This window comes from Staurois parvus, unplaced genomic scaffold (genome assembly GCF_062004578.1).
Source record: "Staurois parvus isolate SC_StPar_1 unplaced genomic scaffold, SC_StPar_1.0 ptg000449l, whole genome shotgun sequence".
Lineage (NCBI taxonomy): Eukaryota > Metazoa > Chordata > Amphibia > Anura > Ranidae > Staurois > Staurois parvus.
In genome coordinates this window covers 1675357-1699651 of record NW_028318245.1, presented here as the reverse complement: position 1 = coordinate 1699651, position 24295 = coordinate 1675357, and the positions used below count along the sequence as shown (strand labels likewise).

The following is a 24295-nucleotide window of genomic DNA, read 5'->3' as shown; positions in this document are numbered from 1 at the left end:
ATGGGAGGAATTATGCCCCTCTGTTGGTGTCAGTGGAAGGAATGGTGCCCCGCTGCTGATGTCAGTGGAAGGAATGGTACCATATTGTTGGTGTCAGTGGAAGAGTGTAATGAATGGTCCCTTGCCACTGGTGTTAGTAAGAGGAATAGTGCCCCATTATTGGTGTAAGAGAAAGGAATTATGCCCCACTGTTATAGTCAGTGGAAGAAATGCTGCCCTATCATTAGGGTCAATGGGAGGAATTATGCCTCACTGTTGGTGTCAATGGAAGGAATGGTGCCCCGCTGCTGCTGTCAGTTGAAGGAATGGTACCATATTGTTGGTGTCAGTGGAAGGAATGGTGCCCCATCATTAGTGTCAATGGGAGGAATTATGCCCCTCTGTTGGTGTCAGTGGAAGGAATGGTGCCCCGCTGCTGATGTCAGTGGAAGGAATGGTACCATATTGTTGGTGTCAGTGGAAGAGTGTAATGAATGGTCCCTTGTCACTGGTGTTAGTAAGAGGAATAGTGCCCCATTATTGGTGTCAGGGAATTGAATTATGCCCCCCTGTTGGAGTCAGTGGAAGGAATGGTGCCCTACTGCTGATGTTAGTTGAAGGAATGGTACCATATTGTTGGTGTCAGTGGAAGAGTGTAATGAATGGTCCCTCGTCACTGGTGTTAGTAAGACGAATAGTTCCCCGTTATTGGTGTCAGGGAGAGGAATTATGCCCCACTGTTGGTGTCAGTGGAAGAAATGCTGCCCCATCATTAGTGTCAATGGGAGGAATTATGCCCCACTGTTGGTGTCAGTGAAAGGAATGGTGCCCCACTGTTGGTGTCAGTGGAAGTAATGGTGCCTTGGGTGGTGTACTAATGAAGGGTCATAATGATGATAAGTACTACAAAAATGAGTGTTTTATTTGGTCCTGGAAACAAGCTCACAATAATAATAATACAACTACATCCAAACCCACTTATTTTATAGCAAAACAAAAAGACGACAAATACTAAAACGCCCCCCTCTGTATCCGGCAATTACTCTACTGAGGGAACACCTTAGGAAAACCCACTGTACTTGTGTCATAGGCACCAATGGACATGGGATTCTTAGATTTTATTGCAAAACATTTCCAGTTAGGATGCCCGCTCAGTGGATTTTTCCAGTGTTTACGAAGGTCTGGTTTCTAAAAGAGAAACATTTCCCGCACCTTTGAACTCGAAAAAGGTCATTTGTCTTTGTGGACTCTCAGGTGTCTAATAAGGATTCCTTTTTGATTAAAGCTTTTCCCGCACTCCGTACAAGAAAAAGGACGCTCGCCAGTGTGAATGATCTGATGTCTATGAAGGAGTCCTATCTCCGCAAAACATTTCCCGCACTCTTGGCAGGAAAAAGGACGCTCGCCCGTGTGACTCCTCTGGTGTACGAGAAGGTGTACTTTCTGAACGTAAGATTTCCCGCATTCTGCGCAAGAATAGGGGTGCTCCCCGGTGTGAATCTTCTGGTGTCTAAGAAGATCTCCTTTCTGAATGAAGCCTTTCCCGCACTCTGTACACGGAAAAGGACGCTCGCCCGTGTGACTTCTTTGGTGGGTAATCAGGTCTGCCTTCCGAATGAAACACTTCCCGCAGTCTGGACATGGGAATGGACGTTCTCCAGTGTGAATTCTCTGGTGTCTAATAAAGTCTGTTTTCCAAGGGAAACACTTCCCGCACTCTGAACATGAAAAAGGGTGATCGCCAGTGTGGCTTCCCTGGTGTCTGAGAAGGTCCGCTTTCTCTATAAAACATTTCCCGCACTCTGAACATGAAAAAGGACGTTTGCCGGTGTGTCTCTTCTGATGTCTAAGAAGGTTTACTTTCTGTACGTAAGATTTCCCGCACTCCGCACAGGAAAAGGGGCGCTCACCCATGTGAATCTTCTGGTGTCTAAGGAGATCTCCTTTGTGAGTGAAACTTCTCCCACAGTCTGAACACTGAAAGGGACGTTCACCCGTGTGACTTTTCTGGTGCCTAAGAAGGTGGTGTTTTCGAGTGAAACTTTTCTCGCACTGCGAACATGGAAAAGGACGCTCCGGATTGGACGGATCTGAGGCGCTACGAAGTCTCGGATGGATTACTTTGACGACAGTGTGAGAGCGATCCATTGGTCTCTCCGAGGAATTCTGGACACCACTCCTACCTGTTGGAAACAATTTTTCTTTATAATATCAAAAGCATTCTTTATTTATTTGTTTTATTTTTTTTGCAGTTCAACACATTTACCTGAACTGAAAATTAAAGCGGAATTCCACCCTTTTCCTCCTACTTTCTCTCTCCTCTACCACTTTTGGACAATTTTTTTTTTTTTTTGGAGGGGGGGGGGGGGGGAGCGGGTACCTAGTTTGGACAGGTACCCGCTCCCACTTCCGCCCAGATCTCCTAGGCCAGTGGCAGACAAGTCTCCCAAAGGCAAAGGCATGACTCCAGCTGTAAAAGCTGGAGGGCCACAGGTTGTCCACCCCAGGCCTAGGCGATCCGAGTGGATTTTCGTCTCCCCCCTGCAGCCTTCTGGAACATATCACAGAAAGCTGCGGGATCATTCTCAAAGCAAATGCATAGTGGAAAGTCGGCTGTGAGGCCAAAAGGAGTCACAGTCGGCTTCCCTTCGTAAACTTGCTGGCGCCAGGGACACAAAGAACCGCCCGGCTGAGGACCCCTGGACAGGTATGTGTTCCGTAATAAAATGTCAGCAGCTACCGTACTTGTAGCTGATGAGTTTTATTTATTTATTGTGGGGGGGGGGGGGGGGGGGGGGGGATTGAAGCTCCTCTTTAAATGAGGTCTTGGGAGAGATACGTTGACGATGCAGTGGGGACTTTTACACCTTTTCACAGTTTAAAGATATTGTTTTTATTGATTAAAATTTGATTGAAGCACCTCTTTAAATGAGGTGGTGGGAGAGATAGGTTGACGATGTTCTTTTATACCTAGCAGTGGGGACTTTTCCACGTTTTCACAGTTTGGAGATGTTGTTTTTTTTATTGATTAAAATTTGATTGAAGCACCTCTTTAAATGAGGTGGTGGGAGAGATACGTTGACGATGTTCTTTTATACCTAGAAGTGGGGACATTTCCCATGATAAACATGCGCACAAACATCATGAGTAACAAAAAATTGTGACAACCGCTATATATTTTTTCTGATTTTGAGAAGGGTTATAGATCCTCAATCACCAATCCACATCTTAGAACAATATCTGTATTTAGTGACCATTACTCACCTTTTGTCGGTGTCACCATCCTCTCACCCTCTTCCCCAGACTGGTGATCATCCGTCTCCTCATCTTCATCTTTCACTTCTACTTTTATATACATTGGTTCTTCATCCTAAACCATCGGGATGATAGAAAGTATCAGCAAAAATGTGAGCGCCGAGAGACTAGAGAGAAGAATCTCATAGTCTGGAGGCACTTTTGCATTCTACCCATCTACCTGATCCAGAAGGGGGCTATCATCTTCCTGAGGTGACTCCCTGCGATAAAGAGGACATCTCTCTGGTTGTTCTGTGTCACTGGATCCATCTGTAGGAAACACACACTGACTGAATACATTGTTTATAAGATAATGGGGGGGGGGTTCTTGGTGGACTTTCCATAGAAGGTTCTGCTTTAACTTGACCACGCTAAAACTCCAGAAAAATGCTGTTTCAGTAAAGAAAAAGGTAAAGACCTTTCCTGACCCCTCCATGCCAGTGAACACCACTCCAACCTTTCCTGACCCCTCCATGTCACTGAACACCACTCCAACCTTTCCTGACCCCTCCATGCCAGTGAACACCACTCCAACCTTTCCTGACCCCTCCATGTCACTGAACACCACTCCAACCATTCCTGACCCCTCCATGCCAGTGAACACCACTCCAACCTTTCCTGACCCCTCCATGCCAGTGAACATCACTCCAACCTTTCCTGACCCCTCCATGTCACTGAACTCCATTCCAAGCTTTCCTGACCCCTCCCTGCCAGTGAACACCACTCCAACCTTTCCTGACCCCTCCATGCCAATGAACACCACTTCAACCTTTCCTGACCCCTCCATGCCACTGAACACCACTTCAGCCTTTCCTGACCCCTCCATGTCACTGAACTCCACTCCAACCTTTCCTGACCCCTCCCTGCCACTGAACTCCATTCCAAGCTTTCCTGATCCCTCCTTGCCACTGAACACCACTCCAACCTTTCCTGACCCCTCCATGCCAGTGAACACCACTCCAACCTTTCCTGACCCCTCCATGCCAGTGAACATCACTCCAACCTTTCCTGACCCCTCCATGTCACTGAACTCCATTCCAAGCTTTCTTGATCCCTCCTTGCCAGTGAACACCACTTCAACCTTTCCGGATCCCTCCATGCCACTGAACACCTTTCCAAACTTTCCTGACCCCTCCCTGCCAGTGAACACCACTCCAACCTTTCCTGACCCCTCCATGCCAATGAACTCCACTTCAACCTTTCCTGACCCCTCCATGCCACTGAACACCACTTCAGCCTTTCCTGACCCCTCCATGTCACTGAACTCCACTCCAACCTTTCCTGACCCCTCCCTGCCACTGAACTCCATTCCAAGCTTTCCTGATCCCTCCTTGCCACTGAACACCACTTCAACCTTTCCTGACCCCTCCATGCCAGTGAACACCACTCCAACCTTTCCTGACCCCTCCATGCCAGTGAACACCACTCCAACCTTTCCTGACCCCTCCATGCCAGTGAACTCCACTCCAACCTTTCCTGATCCCTCCATGCCAGTGAATACCACTCCAACCTTTCCTGACCCCTCCATGCCACTGAACACCACTCCAACCTTTCCTGATCCCTCCTTGCCACTGAACACAAACCTTTCTTGACCTCTCCATGCCACTGAACACCACTCCAACCTTTCCTGACCCCTCCATTCCAGTGAACACCACTCCAACCTTTCCTGACCCCTCCTTACCACTGAACACCACTCCAACCTTTCCTGATCCCTCCATGCCACTGAACTCCACTCCAACCTTTCCTGATCCATCCTTGCCACTGAACTCCACTCCAACCTTTCCTGATCCATCCTTGCCACTGTACTCCACTCCAACCTTTCCTGATCCCTTCATGCCACTCAATTTCCTGATCCCTTCTTTGGCACCGAACTCCCCTCCACCCTTTCCTGATCTCTCCATTCCACTGAACACCACTCCAAACTTTCCCGATCCTTCTCTGCCACTGAACTCAACTCCAACCTTTCCTGATCCCTCCTTACCACTGAACACCAATCCAACCTTTCCTGATCCATCCATGCCAATGAACACTACTCCAACCTTTCCTGATCCCTTCTCTGCCACTGAACTCCAATCCAACCTTTCCTGATCCCTCCATGCCTCTAAATTCCTGATCCTGATCCCGTCTTTGCCACTGAACTCCACTCTAACCTTTCCTGATCCCTCCATGCCACTGAACTCCACTTCAGCCTTTCCTGATCTCTCCATGCCACTGAACTCCTCTCCAGCCTTTCCTGATCCCTCCATGCCAGTGAACACCACTCCAAACTTTCCTGACCCCTCCATTCCAGTGAACACCACTCCAACCTTTCCTGACCCCTCCATGCCACTGAACACCACTCCAACCTTTCCTGACCCCTCCATGCCACTGAACACCACTCCAACCTTTCCTGACCACTCCTTACCACTGAACACCACTCCAACCTTTCCTGATCCCTCCATGCCACTGAACTCCACTCCAACCTTTCCTGATCCATCCTTGCCACTGTACTCCACTCCAACCTTTCCTGATCCCTTCATGCCACTGAATATCCTGATCCTGATCCCTTCTTTGCCACCAAACTCCCCTCCACCCTTTCCTGATCTCTCCATTCCACTGAACACCACTCCAAACTTTCCCGATCCTTCTCTGCCACTGAACTCAACTCCAACCTTTCCTGATCCCTCCTTACCACTGAACACCAATCCAACCTTTCCTGATCCATCCATGCCAATGAACACTACTCCAACCTTTCCTGATCCCTTCTCTGCCACTGAACTCCAATCCAACCTTTCCTGATCCCTCCATGCCTCTAAATTCCTGATCCTGTTCCCGTCTTTGCCACTGAACTCCACTCCAACCTTTCCTGATCCCTCCATGCCACTGAACTCCTCTCCAGCCTTTCCTGATCCCTCCATGCCACTGAACTCCACTTCAACCTTTCCTGATCCCCCTCTGCCACTGAACTCCTCTCCAGCCTTTCCTGATCCCTCATTGCCACTGAACACCACTCCAACCTTTCCTGATCCATTTGTCAGGACCTAGACCTCAGCCTGCAACCTCTGATGTGTCTGGCAGTATCTCTTCTTGCGGAGTCACCTGAGATGGTGAATAGCTCCCTGAACAATTCCTTGGACATTCTGATCTAGTACCTTGTTTTCTGGTGAACCTTGAATCCTTTGCTCCTTGAACTCCTATTGAACTTCCCATGAACTTCCTATTTAAGCTGTGCCTTTGCACTTCCCGTTTGCCAGGTTATTGTGCTCTCTCCAGTCAACATTTCTCTTCCCACTACTGCTGTCCTTGGTATCTTCGGTACCACTCGTTACAGACCTTTGGCTTGCTTCTCGACTACACTTCTTGATCCTAACCTACAACCACTTGCCACTGACCTTTTGCTTGTTTATTGGCTATGCTTCTGCTTGATCTATACCTGCTATATCTGCTACTGGATCCCAGCTTGCTCACCTCCCGTTGGGGCGATCCTGAGGGCCATGACCTGGTACTAACATGCAGCAAAACCCATCTCCACCAACTGGAATTCTGGTGAATACCGGTTGGTGCTTAGACCCCGCACCTCGGGTGAACCCGTGCCATCTGCCAGGGTGACCCGCTTGAGTATTTATCCTGCTGGTCAGTGGGAACCTCTCTAGTGAAGAGAAATCACTAGCTGAAATGTATTCAGAAACCAACATTCACAGCGTTAATATCCTGGTGCTTTGTTGCGCTCAGTGATTCCGGTGGCTAACCTCAACCTAGAAGGGATGTGGAGCAGGAGGTTGACACTCCCGGAAGTCTCAGGAATTTCCCTTCAAAGCATGGGTGACGGCAAAGGTAGGTCATTACTTCTTTACAGGGATAATGTTTATAAAGTTGGGTGACAGGGTCACTTAAAACAAAAAAAATTGTTACCCAGTTATGTGATGGGGCAGATGATTCTCCATCATGACATTCCTTGTGGAGATCATCAAAATAACATCAGATCATCAATCATCAGTCCATATACCTGAAGTTATCAGTATTTCATTCTCACCTGTGCTGATATCTAAAGAAGATTCCTCCTCTTTAATTGTCGTCATCATCCCGTCCTCCTTCGGAGACTGCTGGTAGTCCATCACAAACACCTCCTCTTCTTCTTCTTTAACTTCAATTTTCATATCCATATGTTCCTCCTGCTAAACCAACAGAAAATAATATCTTCTATATGTGAGCACCAATGACTTGAGACTGCATAGAAGAGTGTCATCTTATAATGGCTGGAGACACTGTGTTCTTCCCATCTACCTGATGATGGTGAGAGATGGTGAGATGTTCCTGTGTTGAATCCCGGGAATACAAAGGATGGGGACATCTTTCTGGTGGGTTCCCATGACTGGATCCATCTGTAGGAAACACACACACTGACTGAATCCATTGTTTCTATGTGTTTATCAGATGATGGGGGATCTAGGTGGACCCTCCGTACTGCTCTCTCCTTTCCAATAAAATCTCCTCTTACCCGGTGATGTGAGGGGCGGCTGATTGTCCATCATGACGTCCTTGTAGAGGTCCTTGTGTCCTTCTAAATACTCCCACTCCTCCATGGAGAAATAGACAGTGACATCCTGACACCTTATAGGAACCTGACACACACAATGATACAGTCACCATCCCAGAATCCTCTTCACCTCTCCAGACAGGTCTGTGTTTTATTAATAGAGATGAGAGTGATGTCATGTGACCTCCCAGAATCCTCCTCACCTCTCCGGTCAAGTCTATGTTTTAATAATAGAGATGAAAGTGACGTCATGTGCCCAGAATCCTCCTCACCTCCCCGGTCAGGTCTGTGTTTTATTAATAGATATAAGAGTGACGTCATGTGACCTCCCAGAATCCTCCTCACCTCTCCGGTCAGGTCTGTGTTTTATTAATAGAGATATGAGTAACATCATGTGACCTCCCAGAATCCTTCTCACCTCTCAAGTCAGGTCTGTGTTTTATTAATAGTAACAAGGTTGATGGGACCGGCTCAGTGTTCTCTGTACAGCATTGCGGTATATGTCAGAGCTATATAGATAATAATAGTGTGTGACTGTGGGGGGGCATCAGAATGTAAGCTCTTCTGGTGCAGAGACTGATGTGTCTGGCTCATTTTTCAGGGCTATAGATAGGAATACAATCAATTGTTGTTATACTATATATGTGTGTATCATCATCTGCTGGAAATAAAAGATGTCACAGTGATGATGGAGGAAGAGGATGGACATGATGGGGGGGGGGTTACTGGGTGTAAATAGAAAATAAGATCCTATTACCTCCTCTGCTGCCAGTTCCAGCAATGTCTCCTCTCTACTTCCTGTCTGTACATGACATCACTTCCTGTCTGCGGTTTTGAAAGAGGCTTTCTTTCCATGCGTTCCACCCAGTATAAGTGAGATCCTGATCTAGTGGAGAATTTAGGAACTGCACCCTTAGGTTTTAATGCAGTCTTCTGGGGTTTGTGTTGGAAGTGGTCCGTCACATTGGGGTTCGCCATCATCACACTCCAGTCTGGGGTACGTCTGTCTTAAAGAAAAGTGAGCGCTTCATCAATATTATAAAGTGGGAAATGGGCGTACAGCTTCTGTATGTTCCATGGCAGTATTGAGCAGTGGTGTCAGACAGCAACCAGACATATTGGCATGGAGGTCACGCAACTTCCTCAAACTCAATCTTTCCAAAACTGAGCTCTTACTATTCCCCCCAGCCCGTGCCCCCCTCCCCCGACTTCTCCATCAAGATCAATAATACGACCATCAGTCCCTCCCCTCATGCCAGGGTACTAGGTGTAACCCTAGACTCCCATCTGTCCTTTAAGCCCCAAATCCAATCGCTGTCCAAATCTTGTAGCCTTCACCTCCGCAACATCTCCAACCAGGGGCGGACTGACAACTCATGGGGCCCCCAAGCAATAGGGGATCATGGGGTCCCTGTGTCCTTGCCCAAACTCAAAAATGCCTATGAAAAAGGTACCAGGGGCATCTCATGGGGCCCCCTACTGACCCTGGGCCCTCGGGCAGTGCCCGAGTTTCCAAATGGTCAGTCCGGCGCTGTGTCCAACCTCCGCAACATCTCTGCAACTTCTCCAACCTCTGCAACATCTCCAAGATACGGCCGTTCTTAACCTCTGAAACCACTAAGCAACTTATTCACTCTCTGGTTATCTCTCGCCTTGACTATTGTAACTCCCTCCTCATTGGCCAACCTCATCGCAGGCTATCCCCACTTCAGTCTATCATGAATGCCGCTGCCAGACTCATCCACCTTACTAACCGTTCCATGTCTGGCACCCCTCTCAAAAATCCATTCACTGGCCTCCACTCAGTGTCCTCCATCCCTCTCTGTCAATCCCTCCACAGGTCTTCACTCAGTGTCCTTCACTCCTCTCTGCCAATCCCTCCACTGGCCTCCATTCAGTGTCCTCCACCCCTCTCTGCCAATCCCTCCACTGGTCTTCACTCAGTGTCCTTCACTCCTCTCTGCCAATCCCTCCACTGGCCTCCATTCAGTGTCCTCCATCCCTCTCTGCCAATCCCTCCACTGGCCTCCACTCAGTGTCCTCCACCCCTCTCTGCCAATCCCTCCACTATCCTCCATTCAGTGTCCTCCATCCCTCTCTGCCAATCCCTCCACTGGCCTCCACTCAGTGTCCTCCACCCCTCTCTGCCAATCCCTCCACTATCCTCCATTCAGTGTCCTCCATCCCTCTCTGCCAATCCCTCCACTGGCATCCATTCAGTGTCCTCCATCCCTCTCTGCAAATCCCTCCATTCAGTGTCCTCCATCCCTCTCTGCCAATCCCTCCACTGGCTTCTCATTGCCCTACTAATACAATTCAAAGCACTAACAATAACATATAAAGCCATTTATAGCTCCACCCCAAATTACATCACCAATCTTGTCTCCAAATATCACCCAAACTGTACTCTCCGCTCCTCGCATGACCTCCTGCTCTCTAGCTCCCTTGTCTGCTCCTCCCATGCTTGTCTCCAGGACTTCTCCAGAGCTTCCCCCATCCTCTGGAACTCTCTACCCCAATTTATCAGACTATCGCCTACTCTGCTCACTTTAAGGCGATCTCTGAGAACCTCTCTCTTCAGGGAAGCCTATCCTGCCTTCAGCTTATAATTGAATCTTCTATTCCTCCTACCAGTCCATCCCCCACAATTATTACCTTTTGTACCCCCAGCCCCTCCCTCTTAGATTGTAAGCTCCCAGGATCAGGGCCCTCCTAACCCTCTTGTATTGAACTGTATTGTTGCTGTATTGTCTCCCTTTATATTGTAAAGCGCTGAGCAAACTGTTGGTGCCATAAATCCTGTATAATATTAATGTTTATTGACCCCCCACTGATGGTATGGAGGACAGAAAGGTACGAAGCGATATAACCAGTATTAACCCCTTGCCGCTGAACGTACGCAAATATGCAACCCCGCTGGACCGGGATTTTTTTCTGTGTGGCCACGTTTGCGTATCTGCCTTTGTGTTTGGAGGGTGCCGGTTCTGGGTCACCTGATCGCTGTGATTGCCTCTAATTGGCTATCGCAGTGATCAGTCACTGTGAAGCTCAGAGATTATGCGATCACTTATAATAAAAAAAAAAATCACAATTTTTTTTTTTTTTTGTGTCTATACACAAATGTTTTGCTTTTCCACTCTATTTTAAGCTGAATGTGTTGTTTTACAAGGTGAGGGTTTACATACTGTATACTTTAACCCCTTCCAGTCCGCACGCTTTCCCCCCCCTTCCAGTCCAGACGCTCCCCCCCCCTTCCAGTCCGGATGCTTTCACACCCTTCCAGTCCGGACGCTTTCACACCCTTCCAGTCCGGACACTTTCACCCCCCTCCAGTCCGGACATTTTCACCTCCTTCCTGTCCAGGCCAATTTCCAGCTTTCAACGCTGTCCCACTTTGAATGACAATTGCGCGGTCATGCAACACTGTACCCATATGAATTTTTTAGCATTTTTTGAGACAGATAAAGCTTTATTTTGGTGGTATTTATTCACCACTGGGATTTTTTTTGCTATATACAGTGGGGCAAAAAGGTATTTAGTCAGCCACCAATTGTGCAAGTTCACCCACTTAAAAAGATGAGAGAGGCCAGTAATTGGCATCATAGGTAGACCTCAACTATGAGAGACAAAATGAGAAAAAAAATCCAGACAATCACATTGGCTGATTTGGAAAGAATTTATTTGCAAATTCTGGTGGAAAATAAGTATTTGGTCAATATCAAAAGTTCATCTCAATACTTTGTTATATATCCTTTGTTGGCAATGACAGAGGTCAAACGTTTCCTGTAAGTCTTCACAAGGTTGGCACACACTGTTGCTGGTATGTTGGCCCATTCCTCCATGCAGATCTCCTCTAGAGCAGTGATGTTTTGGGGCTGTCGCTGGGCAACACGGACTTTCAACTCCCTCCAAAGGTTTTCTATGGGGTTGAGAACTGGAGACTGGCTAGGCCACTCCAGGACCTTGAAATGCTTCTTACGAAGCCACTCCTTCATTGCCCGGGCGGTATGTTTGGGATCATTGTCATGTTGGAAGACCCAGCCACGTTTCATCTTCAGTGCCCTTGCTGATGGAAGGAGGTTTGCACTCAAAATCTCACGATACATGGCCCCATTCATTCTGTCCTGTACATGGATCAGTCATCCTGGTCCCTTTGCGGAGAAACAGCCCCAAAGCATGATGTTGCCACCCCCATGCTTCACAGTAGGTATGGTGTTCTTTGGATGCAACTCAGCATTCTCTCTCCTCCAAACACGGCGAGTTGTGTTTCTACCAAACCGTTCTATTTTGATTTCATCTGACCATATGACATTCTCCCAATCCTCTTCTGGATCATCCAAATGCTCTCTAGCAAACTTCAGATGGGCCCGGACATGTACTGGCTTAAGCAGGGGGACACGTCTGGCACTGCAGGATCTGAGTCCCTGGTGGCGTAGTGTGTTACTGATGGTAGCCTTTGTTACGTTGGTCCCAGCTCTCTGCAGGTCATTCACTAGGTCCCCCCGTGTGGTCCCGGGATTTTTGCTCACCGTTCTTGTGATCATTTTGACCCCACGGGGTGAGATCTTGCGTGGAGCCCCAGATCGAGGGAGATTATCAGTGGTCTTGTATGTCTTCCATTTTCTAATTATTGCTCCCACAGTTGATTTGTTCACACCAAGCTGCTTGCCTATTGCAGATTCAGTCTTCCCAGCCTGGTGCAGGTCTACAATTTTGTTTCTGGTGTCCTTCGACAGCTCTTTGGTCTTCACCATAGTGGAGTTTGGAGTGTGACTGTTTGAGGTTGTGGACAGGTGTCTTTTATACTGATAACAAGTTCAAACAGGTGCCATTGATACAGGTAATGAGCGCAGGACAGAGGAGCCTCTTGAAGAAGAAGGTACAGGTCTGTGAGAGCCAGAAATCTTGCTTGTTTGTAGGTGACCAAATACTTATTTTCCACCATAATTTGCAAATAAATTCTTTCCAAATCAGCCAATGTGATTGTCTGGATTTCTTTTTCTCATTTTGTCTCTCATAGTTGAGGTCTACCTATGATGCCAATTACAGGCCTCTCTCATCTTTTTAAGTGGGAGAACTTGCACAATTGGTGGCTGACTAAATACTTTTTTGCCCCACTGTAAATGAAAAAGTTCAAAAATGTTGAAAAAGTGTTTTTCTTATAAAATTTTGCAAATAAATAATCTTTCTTCATAAATCTTGGCCAAAATGTATTCAGTTATCTTTTAGTAATAAAAAAAATAACCCAAATTAGTATATAACCAAAAATTATAATTTTTCTAAATTTTTTTTACATTTTTATTTAATTTTTTTATATTATTATTTATGGGGTTTTTTTCACATACTGTCTCCCTAGCAGTACAGAATCATAGTGACACTGTACTAGTGGGGGGTGATGAAGTTTTTTTTTTTTTTTTTTACACAGATTGCTTTTGCACCCGTAAAGGATTGGCCAATCAGTGATCACATGATCGGGAACTCACACAGAGATCCCGTACAACGATCAGTGTTACGTTGTTTCCTCGCGACACCGCGTGCTCCCAGGGAGCGCGCTTAGGCAATGGATGCACATTGGCAGTGCTCCCGTCTGGCACACACACTATATTGCCAAAAGTATTGAGATTCCAGCCTTTCCACGCACATGACCTGAAGGGAAATGTATGTCTTTTAGGTCTGTCATTTTGTTTTCCCCACTCCATTTTGTACCAACATGTTGATTAATTGTTTTGTATTATAACCAGAATGAGTTAATGAAAATATGCTATGTCAGTTATGTATTACAGAACTATACTCACAAAATTCTTCTATCTTTTATCTTAGCTTAGCCTTGGTAGAGATGGAGATAGTATCCAATTATTTCTTTGTATTAACAAGCACCTGTTTCTGTTATGATACAATTAAATATCAAATATTTCTGTTCCATGAGAAAATAATTGTTTGTTACTTATAACTAATTAAAATGCCTGAGAAAGATCATGTTCACAGCCTTGACAAGTATCTAGCGAGATTCTATTGTATGTAGTAGATAAGTGTTTTAAAACAATTTACAAACTTTTATTTCTGGGAAAGTGAAACTCCGCTTCTCATCACTTTTCAGGATTGACGTAAATGTTTGTATTCTCACTTGCATGTTATATTGTACTATAAAAGAGAGCTTTCGTTGTGGAATAAATTAGAAGTTTTTTGGTTACTGACAAGACGGTCTCATGTGTGATTACTTGTAACCAATGCTTCTCCAGGCCTGAGGAGACAGAATGAGTGACAGAGAATTTAGACCAGGGGTCTAAAGGGTCAACAGAACCAACAGTTTTGGGGGCTCGTCCGGGATATCGGTATCATCCGCTCAGTGACCATCCACTTGTCCGGTAAGTAGAATTATTTTCTATATAACCTGTACAAGTTGGATACAAGGAAACTGGGAGGCTCTGATTAGTCCGATATCCATTTAAGCCAATATGTGTTCAGGGAACACAACACTCCGGGAGTGTTAGAAAAATAGTCTCAGGGAGACTAAACAATCTCAGGGAGATTGCCTATAGTCACTCATTCTGTGTCTAAAGTTTATTATTTTCCACATATAGAAGTATAAGATAATTTGTTTTGTATGAGTAATAAGTCTGAGGTGGTAAGTGTACAGACCGAAATCACTGAAGACCTATTGTCAGAAGGTGTAAGACGCACCACCCTCTCAGCTAGACCTTATTGGTTGTTGACCTGAGAAAGGTGAACGCATGGTGACACCAACTGGGAGGTCTATGTAATGACATGTACATTGTGTAAATGTGGGTTGCTGATACATTATAAAGGTCGTGATAGTAATAATCACGTTATTGTAGATGTTGTAAATAGACCTTATAATCAAGTTGAAGTATATACAAGAAGGGGTCATTTGTATAAAATTAATTGTCATATACCAGTGCCGCATATTTTTATAGGCCAAACGTTGGGACAATTAAGATACTTTGAAAGAAGGTATTATCTGTAAATGACTTGTAAATATTGTGTCTGTGGGGTGATTTTTCAGAAAGACAGTCAGGGAAAGGACTCTGATCTCATTTTGACAGTATCCAACTTGAGAGATTGATTTTACCTATCACTGTGTGTATGTGTATGTCTGTTGTCTTTCTCTTCTGAGATGAAGTCAATCTCCCCGACGCGTCCTTACCTGAAACGGACTATAAAGACTGATAGCCAGGGGCTATCGACAACCTTTCATTGAGTCTCCGGGAGACTCAGATAAGGAAAGGTGATTTATGTAGACGGGGTCTACATTTGAAATACCTAGACAGGGTCTAGGTTAATTACAGAGTCTTAACTAGTCTGTTGGGGGTAATCAATTTTCTTTTCTTTGCTTCTACTATCAAATGTATAGAGTAATAAGATAATTTGTTTATGCAAATAAGTGAACCTGGTTGGTAAGTGAACGGGTCAAAGTAATTGAAATAAAGTCAATATTTAAGTTCTTATTGTCTATCCTTTGTTGAGAGTGATAAGTGGTTATGTGTTACTAGACCCGCTCTGTACTGTCAGCTCCGAACTGTCAGAATATATCTTTCCTTCTCCAAAGAGGGCATGAATTTTTCCTTGTAGCTATTGCAGCACAGCAGCAAATCCAATCCACAGCCTCATCCACTGTCCCAGTCCAGGACGCTGTGGAAGATCAATCTGAACCCCCACCCAAGGAATTCCTGATTCCACACAGGGAATTTTTTTTTTTCCTGCTGAAGGATTAAAAGAGATATCAGGGTCTTTATTAGTAGACTTGGCAAATAAAGCAGGAATAGATAAAATTTTCAGTCCTGGAAAGGCAGGTAGAACCAGATACAAAGTGGCAACACAGATCAAGGGATATCCATTTCTCACTGTAGGAGACACATTAATAATTAAATGTTTAGAAATAGAGGACATTGACTGTGTTACAAAACATTGTTCTGTTGGTGTTTGACATTCCGTATTTTTTGCAGCCATACCGTCTGATGCTGAATGTTTTTTAGTAATTGATTTAGCAAATGCATTTTTTAGCGTCCTTGTTGATGCAGAGACACAGCCCATTTTTGCTTTCTGTTTAATGCCTCAGGGTTTTTGTAGATTTTTCTGTAATCTACACAACTGTTCTCCAAGCCACTCTGAGGGAATGGACACCGGACTATGGGTCAGTCCTGCTGCAGTACGCAGATGTCATCTGCCTCTGCAGTCTCACTAAGGGGGCCGGCCTGAGGGATGGGGAGAGTTTGTTGAAATGTCTTTTTGAAGGTGGACACAAAGTGTCAAAGAAAAAACTACAATGGTGTAAAATAAGTGTTGAATATCTGGGTTTTGTGTTTACAAAAGGAGGAAAGGAAAGTCAGTCCAAAGAGAGCTGTGGCTCTCCTGAAACTTGCCCGCCCACAAACCAAGAAAGACATGCTCACCTTTCTTGGAGCCATTGGTTACTGCCGCCAATGGATACCTGACTGTTCCTATTATGATAAGTCACAACCCAGCAAATGTCAGAAATTGTTAAGTGGTCAGATGACATGGTTGATGCATATGTGTATTTGAAAAATGCAATGGTAACTGCCCCAGGCCTTAGCCTTCCTGATTATGTAAAAATGTTTCATGTGTATGCAAGGGACAATTGTAAGACCATGGCTGGTGTACTCGCCCAAGAGCATGGAGGCAGACTTCGCCCTGTAGTTTTTTTTTTTTTTCTCAAAAATGGTGCCAGTTCAGGTCCAAGGCATGCCTGCGTGTCTCAAAGTGTTGGCATTTTACATTATGACTGTGGAGATGTCTGTGTTATTCACCTTAGGACACCCCATGATATTGCACACTACACATAATGTAGCTATTTTACTAAGAAATATACACACTCAGCACATGTCCTCCCAACAACTCAGCGGATATGAGGTTATTTTGATGAGCAACCCCATGTTGCATATCAAGTATAACAACTCAGGTCCAGCCATGATCCTAAATGCACTGTTGGGTCTCAAATTGTCAAACGATCTAGGACCCGAGGCTCATGACTTCCTCAAATCCATTGAGGCTAATATTTCACCCAGACTGGATTTATCAAAGATTCCAATCCCAAATGCTGATGTTGTTTTCATAGATTTCTCCTGCACTAGGCCAAATGACCAATCTTTTTTCAATCAGCCCAGGCTGATGAATTGTTTTCACTAAAGCATGTGAACTGTACAAAGATCAGTCTGTCACTATTTACACAGATTCTTAATATGCCTATGGAACAGTGTATGACCATGGTGTATTATGGTTTCTCAGAGGCTACATAGGAGCTGATGGAAAAAAGGATTGCCCATTCCCAACTAGTAGCCAATTTGCTCAAGGCTCTCACACTTCCTAAGGAACTTGCTGTCATACACTGCAGAGCACATACCAAAGGGGACGATGATATAACAAAAGGTAACGCTCTAGCAGATTATGAAGCAAAAAAGGTAGCTCAGTAATAATTTGTTTTACTGCAGATACCCACTTTGTGCCCCATCCTTCCAGATGATTTTTAATTGATCACAATTTTTTAGCAGTCAGCTTCCACAAAGGAGCTCGAAGACTGGTGCTACCCTATTTTACAGAAGAATCCAAGGACTGGATTAATCTGCAAAGAGGGGAACCATGCATCCCACGGTGCACACCCTGATATACATTGCACACCCTGATATACATTGCACAATGCCATGGGATAGGACATATAGGATGGAAGATTTTTTATATCACAGAAGTGGTGGAGTTAGTACAAGATTTTGTGAAAAGATGCATCACATGTATCAGGAGTAACCCAAACAACCCAAATAAAGCCATGCATCAATACCTGCCTTACCCCACAACACTTTTTTTACACATCTTCAAATTGACTTTACACACATACCCCAACAACAGGGAAGACAACAACCAGCTTGTGTGGTCACAGATGTGTTTTCCCCGATGGCCAGAAATGTATTCCACAAAAAGAGAACGATATTATCCGCAAGTTTCCGTTTTTTTTACAGGAAAATACCCACACGTTCCAGGCCGGAGATCGTATTGTGGTGAAACAGCTGACGAGAAACAAGAAACAGCAGGATTTCGTCTATGGACCAGAAACTACGGTAACTAGAACAGCAGTTCTCACTGAACATAGTTCCATCTGGATCCATGCTTCCAGAGCGAAGCTGGTCGAGAAAGGCCCAGGACCAGACCCAAGGAAAAAAGGAAAGGAGGTACTAACGGGGGCAGAAAGCCCTGACCTCGAACAGGACAATCAAGGAAAGAGGGTACTAACGGGGGTAGAAAACCCTGACCCTGAAGAAGATGAACTGCTTCCCCAATTTTGGACCATGGTTCTGCCACTTTCTCCTGATTATACTGATTTTGTTGGCATCTAGCCATGGTGAAGTGGTGATAATACAGGACTCAGGCCACACTATATTGTGGTATAATTCATCAAATACTGAGGTTGCTACCTTTATTATTGATTATTGTCAAAGTGTACAATGTCCCCATAACTCCCACTTACTCTGGTTGTGTAATATGTATCATACTGCACATGATGTTAGCCATGTATATATAGATGCCATAGGGGTACCAAGAGGGGTTCCAGACGAATTCAAGGCAAAAAAACCAAGCAGCAGCAGGATTTGAGTCTATATTTCTCATTGTTACCGTAAACAAGAACATTGATGGATAAATTATATATATTACAATCAACAGAGGTTTGTCAACTACACCAGGGATGCATTGAAGGGGATAGCGGAGCAGTTGCAGGCTGATTCCACCATGACATTTCAAAACCGCATGGCCCTAGACATGATTCTTGCTGAAAAGGGGGGTACATGTGTATACATTGGTAAAACCGAAGGATGTTGTACCTACATACCTGATAATACTGGGCCTAATGGGAAGATCACGTTGGCCATAAAAAGTTGGAGGACCTTTCTGAAGAGCTAAAAACAAACTCAGGCATTGATAACCCTTGGGACCAGTACTTTGGATGGTTTACTAGTTAGAAACAAGCATTAGTGCAATTTTTCATTATTATCGTTATTATCATGATAATCATAGGTTTAGTTGTATGTTGTGTAATCCCTTGTTTCCGTAAAATGCTTAGCAAAGGCATTGAAAATGCCTCCATGCTCTCCATAAGTCTTGAACACACACGTTGCGAAACACAAAGAGAGGAAGAAAGGTAGCCCAGTTATTTGACGGATGGGGGCGGCCCTTATGCCACCTGGGATTCCAAGGATGCTAGCATCGCCATACCCATTGTATGTAGCCAGAGAGTTGCCAAACCTCTGATGACGTCAAGGTAACTGTGGATTGAAGTAATAAAATCACCCAATTAGAAATAGTTGATTTTAAGAGGGGATTGAAGGGAAATGTATGTCTTTTAGGTCTGTCATTTTGTTTTCCCCACTCCATTTTGTACCAACATGTTGATTAATTGTTTTGTATTATAACCAGAATGAGTTAATGAAAATATGCTATGTCAGTTATGTATTACAGAACTATACTCACAAAATTCTTCTATCTTTTATCTTAGCTTAGCCTTGGTAGAGATGGAGATAGTATCCAATTATTTCTTTGTATTAACAAGCACCTGTTTCTGTTATGATACAATTAAATATCAAATATTTCTGTTCCATGAGAAAATAATTGTTTGTTACTTATAACTAATTAAAATGCCTGAGAAAGATCATGTTCACAGCCTTGACAAGTATCTAGCGAGATTCTATTGTATGTAGTAGATAAGTGTTTTAAAACAATTTACAAACTTTTATTTCTGGGAAAGTGAAACTCCGCTTCTCATCACTTTTCAGGATTGACGTAAATGTTTGTATTCTCACTTGCATGTTATATTGTACTATAAAAGAGAGCTTTCGTTGTGGAATAAATTAGAAGTTTTTTGGTTACTGACAAGACGGTCTCATGTGTGATTACTTGTAACCAATGCTTCTCCAGGCCTGAGGAGACAGAATGAGTGACAGAGAATTTAGACCAGGGGTCTAAAGGGTCAACAGAACCAACATGACCTTTAATGGCCTCCCAGTCTTAGTCCGTAGGGTTCAATATTGAGTTGGCCCCGCCCTTTGCAGCTATAACAGCTTCAACTCTTCTGGGAAGGCCGTCCACAAGGTTTAGGAGGGTGTCTAGGGGAAGGTTGGACCATTCTTCCAGAAGCACATTTGTCAGGTCAGGCACTGATGTCGGGGGAGGAGGCCTGGCTCGCAGTCTCCGCTCTAATTCATCCCAAAGGTGTTCTATGGGGTTGAGGTCAGGACTCTGTGCAGGCCAGTCAGGTTCCTCCACCCCAAACTGGCTCCTCCATGTCTTTATGGACCTTGCTTTGTGCACTGGTGCGCAGTCATGTTGGAACAGAAAGGGGCCATCCCCAAACTCTTCCCACAAAGTTGGGAGCATGAAATTGTCCAAAATGTCGCCTTAAGATTTCCCTTCACTGGAACTAGGGGGCCAAGCCCAACCCCTGAAAAACAGCCCCACACCATAATCCCCCCTCCACCAAACTTTACACTTGGCACAATGCAGTCAGGCAAGTACCGTTCTCCTGGCCACCGCCAAACCCAGACACATCCATCGGACTGCCAGACAGAGAAGCGTGATTGGTCACTCCAGAGAACACGTCTCCACTGCTCTAGAGTCTAGTGGCGGCGTGCTTTACACCATGGCATCTGCCGATTTGCATTGCACTTGGTGATGGAAGGCTTGGATGCAGCTGCTCGGCCATGGAAACCCATTCCATGAAGCTCTCTACACACTGTTGTTGGGCTCATCTGAAGGCCACACCAAGTTTGGAGGTCTTTAGCTATTGACTCTGCAGACAGTTGGTGACTTCTGCGCACTGTGCGCTTCAGCATGCGCTGACCCGGCTCTGTCATGTGACGTGGCCTACCACTTGGTGGCTGAGTGGCTGTTGTTCCCAGTTGCTTCCACTTTGTTATAATCCCACTAACAGTTGAGCGTGGAATATTTAGTAGCCAGGAAATGTCACAGATGGACTTATTGCACAGGTGACCACCTATCACGGGACCACGCTTGGGGTCACTGAGCTCCTGAGAGCGACCCATTCTTTCACCAATGTTTGAAGAAGCAGTCTGCATGCCTATGGGCTTGATTGTATACACCTGTGTCCATGGAGGGGATTGGAACACCTGAATCACATGATTGGGAGGGCGGGGCCAATACTTTTGGCGATATAGTGTGCTAGGCTGGTTCAAAAAATCCCTGGAAAGAAGTACAGACAATTAACCCCTTTCCCCAGCCTTGGCCAGCTGGCTGTCTAGATGGGTGTAAGCAAGCTGCCTACAAGAGGCTAAAAGTATTGAAGCTAGAGGAACAAGACAGCTGGGCAACCATATTTTTCGCTCCATAAGAAGCACCTAGGTTTTAGAGGTGGAAAACAGGAACAAAAATATTCTGAACCAATGGACTACAGACATAATACAGGAGATGACCAGAGACTGCGGACACGGTACAGGAGAGGACCAGAGACTGCGGACACGGTACAGGAGAGGACCAGAGACTGCGGACACGGTACAGGAGAGGACCAGAGACTGCGGACACGGTACAGGAGAGGACCAGAGACTGCGGACACGGTACAGGAGAGGACCAGAGACTGCGGACACGGTACAGGAGAGGACCAGAGACTGCGGACACGGTACAGGAGAGGACCAGAGACTGCGGACACGGTACAGGAGAGGACCAGAGACTGCGGACACGGTACAGGAGAGGACCAGAGACTGCGGACACGGTACAGGAGAGGACCAGAGACTGCGGACACGGTACAGGAGAGGACCAGAGACTGCGGACACGGTACAGGAGAGGACCAGAGACTGCGGACACGGTACAGGAGATGACCAGAGACTGCGGACACGGTATAGAAGACCAGAGACAGGTAGAACCACTGAAGGTCTGCAAAGGAGGTCTAACACGGGGGGGAACCGGGCCGGCAACTCGATATTCTCTCCATAAGACACACAGACATTTTCCCCCATTTGTTGGGGGGAAACGGAGCGAAAAATACGATAATAACAGCTCATTTAAAAACAGAAAAAAAGGACTAAAATATCCAACTTTTTATTGTACAATTGTTCTACAGATGGAACGCCCCATTCAATACCACCATATGTTACTTTGTAGATGTGATTTCAGTGCGGGACATTTCCCGTGATAACGCTCGTACAATGTTTTTTCTGGTGTCTAAGGAGATCCCTTTTCTGAAGGAAACGTTTCTCACAGTCTGAGCATGAAAACGGACGTTCACCCGTGTGAATTCTCTGGTGTCTAAGCAGGTAGGTTTTCCACGGAAAACTCTTCCCGCACTCAGAGCATGAAAAACGATGTTGGCCTGTGTAGCTTCCCTGGTGCCTAAGAAGGTCCCCTTTCTCAATAAAAGATTTCCCGCACTGAGAACAGGAAAAAGGACGCTTGCCCGTGTGCATTTTCTGGTGCCTAAGAAGATTTCCTTTCTGAATGTAAGACTTCCCGCACTCCGAACATGAAAAAGGGCGATCCCCCGTGTGAATTCTTTGATGCCTAAGAAGGTCTCCTTTCTGGGTGAAACATTTTCCGCACTGCGAACATGAGAAAGGACGATCCCCCGTGTGAATCCTTTGATGCCTGAGAAGGTCGCCTTTCTGAATGAAACATTTCCCGCACTCTGAGCAGGAAAAGGGGCGTTCGCCCTTACAATTTTTCTCCTGTACAGGAAGGTCTTGTTTGCAGCTGAAGTTTCTGCACTCCGAACACGAGAAAAGACCATTGCTTATGCAGATTCTGTTCATTACGAAATGTTTCCCGCACTCTGAACACAGAACCGGATATTCGCTTGTCGGTCTTGGGTCTACAGTGGGAGATAACTCTGGTTTACTGTTAGACGATCTACGGGGATTAGACCGTTCTGAGGAGCTATCCATGCCGGAATGTCTCGGATGAATTGTTTTGGGAAAAGTTTGTGACTCTTTAGGGGTGGAGAAATCTGCTTTCCTATCTGGAGAATGGATGTTTCTACTGTCAAGGTTCACTTTTGGGGACCCCTCTGAGATGCCATCATCTTCTGCGTTGTGATGGAGATGTTGACCATGATGTCCCTCCGAGATATTCTGGACACCGTCTCCACCTGTTGGTAAATAGATATTGAAACCTTCTTTTTTATGGTGTTACAGAAAGGTTAGTTGAAGCAAAAAACTAACAAAAGTTCAATAAAGTCTGCAAGGGAGGGCTAATGCCGGCCATAGAGGGGTCGAACATCGGCCGATTTTTGCACCGTTAGTGGGTTAATTGGTTGGCCGTTTTTTGGGGTTTTTGCACATTATTTTTATCGGGCATGTTGGAATATTCGAGGTCGATTTTGATGATTGGCCGATTTTCCCGGCAATGATAGGCAAATTGGCCGATCGTTTTACTGATAAAAAATTTGCGCATGAGCTGTGACCTGGAAGAAGAAGAGGAGGAAGGAGAAGAAGTAGAGGAGGAGGAGGAGGAGGAAGAAGAAGAGGAAGAGAAGGAAGAGGAGGAGGAGGAGGAAGAAGAAAAAGGAAGATGAAGGAAGGAGGAAGAGGAAGGAAGGAAGGAAGGAAGGAAGGAAGGAGAAGGGAGGAAGAAGAAGGGAGGAAGAAGAAGAAGAAGGGAGGAAGAAGAAGAAGAAGAAGAAGAAGGGAGGAAGAAGAAGAAGAAGAAGGGAGGAAGAAGAAGAAGAAGAAGAAGAAGGGAGGAAGAAGAAGAAGAAGAAGAAGAAGAAGGGAAGAAGAAGAAGAAGAAGAAGAAGGGAGGAAGAAGAGGAAGAAGAAGGGCGGAAGAAGGGAGGAAGAAGAAGAAGAAGGGAGGAAGAAGAAGGGAGGAAGAAGAAGAAGAAGGGAGGAAGAAGAAGAAGAAGGGAGGAAGAAGAAGAAGAAGGGAGGAAGAAGAAGAAGGGAGGAAGAAGAAGGAGGGAAGGAAGGAAGAAGAAGGAAGGAAGGAAGGAAGGAAGGAGAAGAAGAAAGGAAGGAAGGAAGGAAGGAAGGAAGGAAGGAAGGAAGGAAGGAAGGAAGGAAAAGAAGAAGAAGAAGAAGGAAGGAAGGAAGGAAGGAAGGAGGGAAGGAAGGAGAAGAAGAAGAAGAAGAAGAAGAAGAAGGAGAAGAAGGAAGGAAGGAAGAAGAGGAAGGAAGAAGAAGAAGAAGAAGAGGAAGGAAGAAGAAGAAGAAGAAGGAAGGAAGAAGAGGAAGGAAGAAGAAGGAAGAAGAAGAAGAAGAAGAAGGAAGAAGAAGAAGAAGAAGGAAGGAAGAAGAAGAAGAAGAAGGAAGGAAGAAGAAGGAAGGAAGGAAGAAGAAGAAGAAGAAGAAGAAGAAGAAGAAGGAAGGAAGGAAGAAGAAGAAGAAGAAGAAGAAGAAGGAAGGAAGAAGAAGAAGAAGAAGGAAGGAAGAAGAAGAAGAAGAAGGAAGGAAGAAGGAAGGAAGAAGAAGAAGGAAGGAAGGAAGAAGAAGAAGAAGAGGAAGGAAGAAGAAGAAGAAGGAAGGAAGGAAGAAGAAGGAAGGA

At 45.4% G+C, this 24295-nt stretch overlaps 1 protein-coding gene across 1 annotated transcript in view; it reads right to left on the bottom strand.

Moving 5' to 3' along the window:
* Positions 1-1167: 1167 nt before the first annotated feature.
* LOC149453262 (uncharacterized) overlaps positions 1168-24295 on the bottom strand; it is a 29445-nt gene continuing 6317 nt past the window's right edge. Inside the window, 8 exon segments of the mRNA XM_089688618.1 lie at positions 1168-2162; positions 3244-3349; positions 3455-3543; positions 7286-7427; positions 7537-7634; positions 7751-7895; positions 17791-17940; positions 21934-22901. Of these exon segments, the coding sequence (XP_089544744.1) occupies positions 1168-2162; positions 3244-3349; positions 3455-3543; positions 7286-7427; positions 7537-7634; positions 7751-7895; positions 17791-17940; positions 21934-22901 (2693 nt within the window).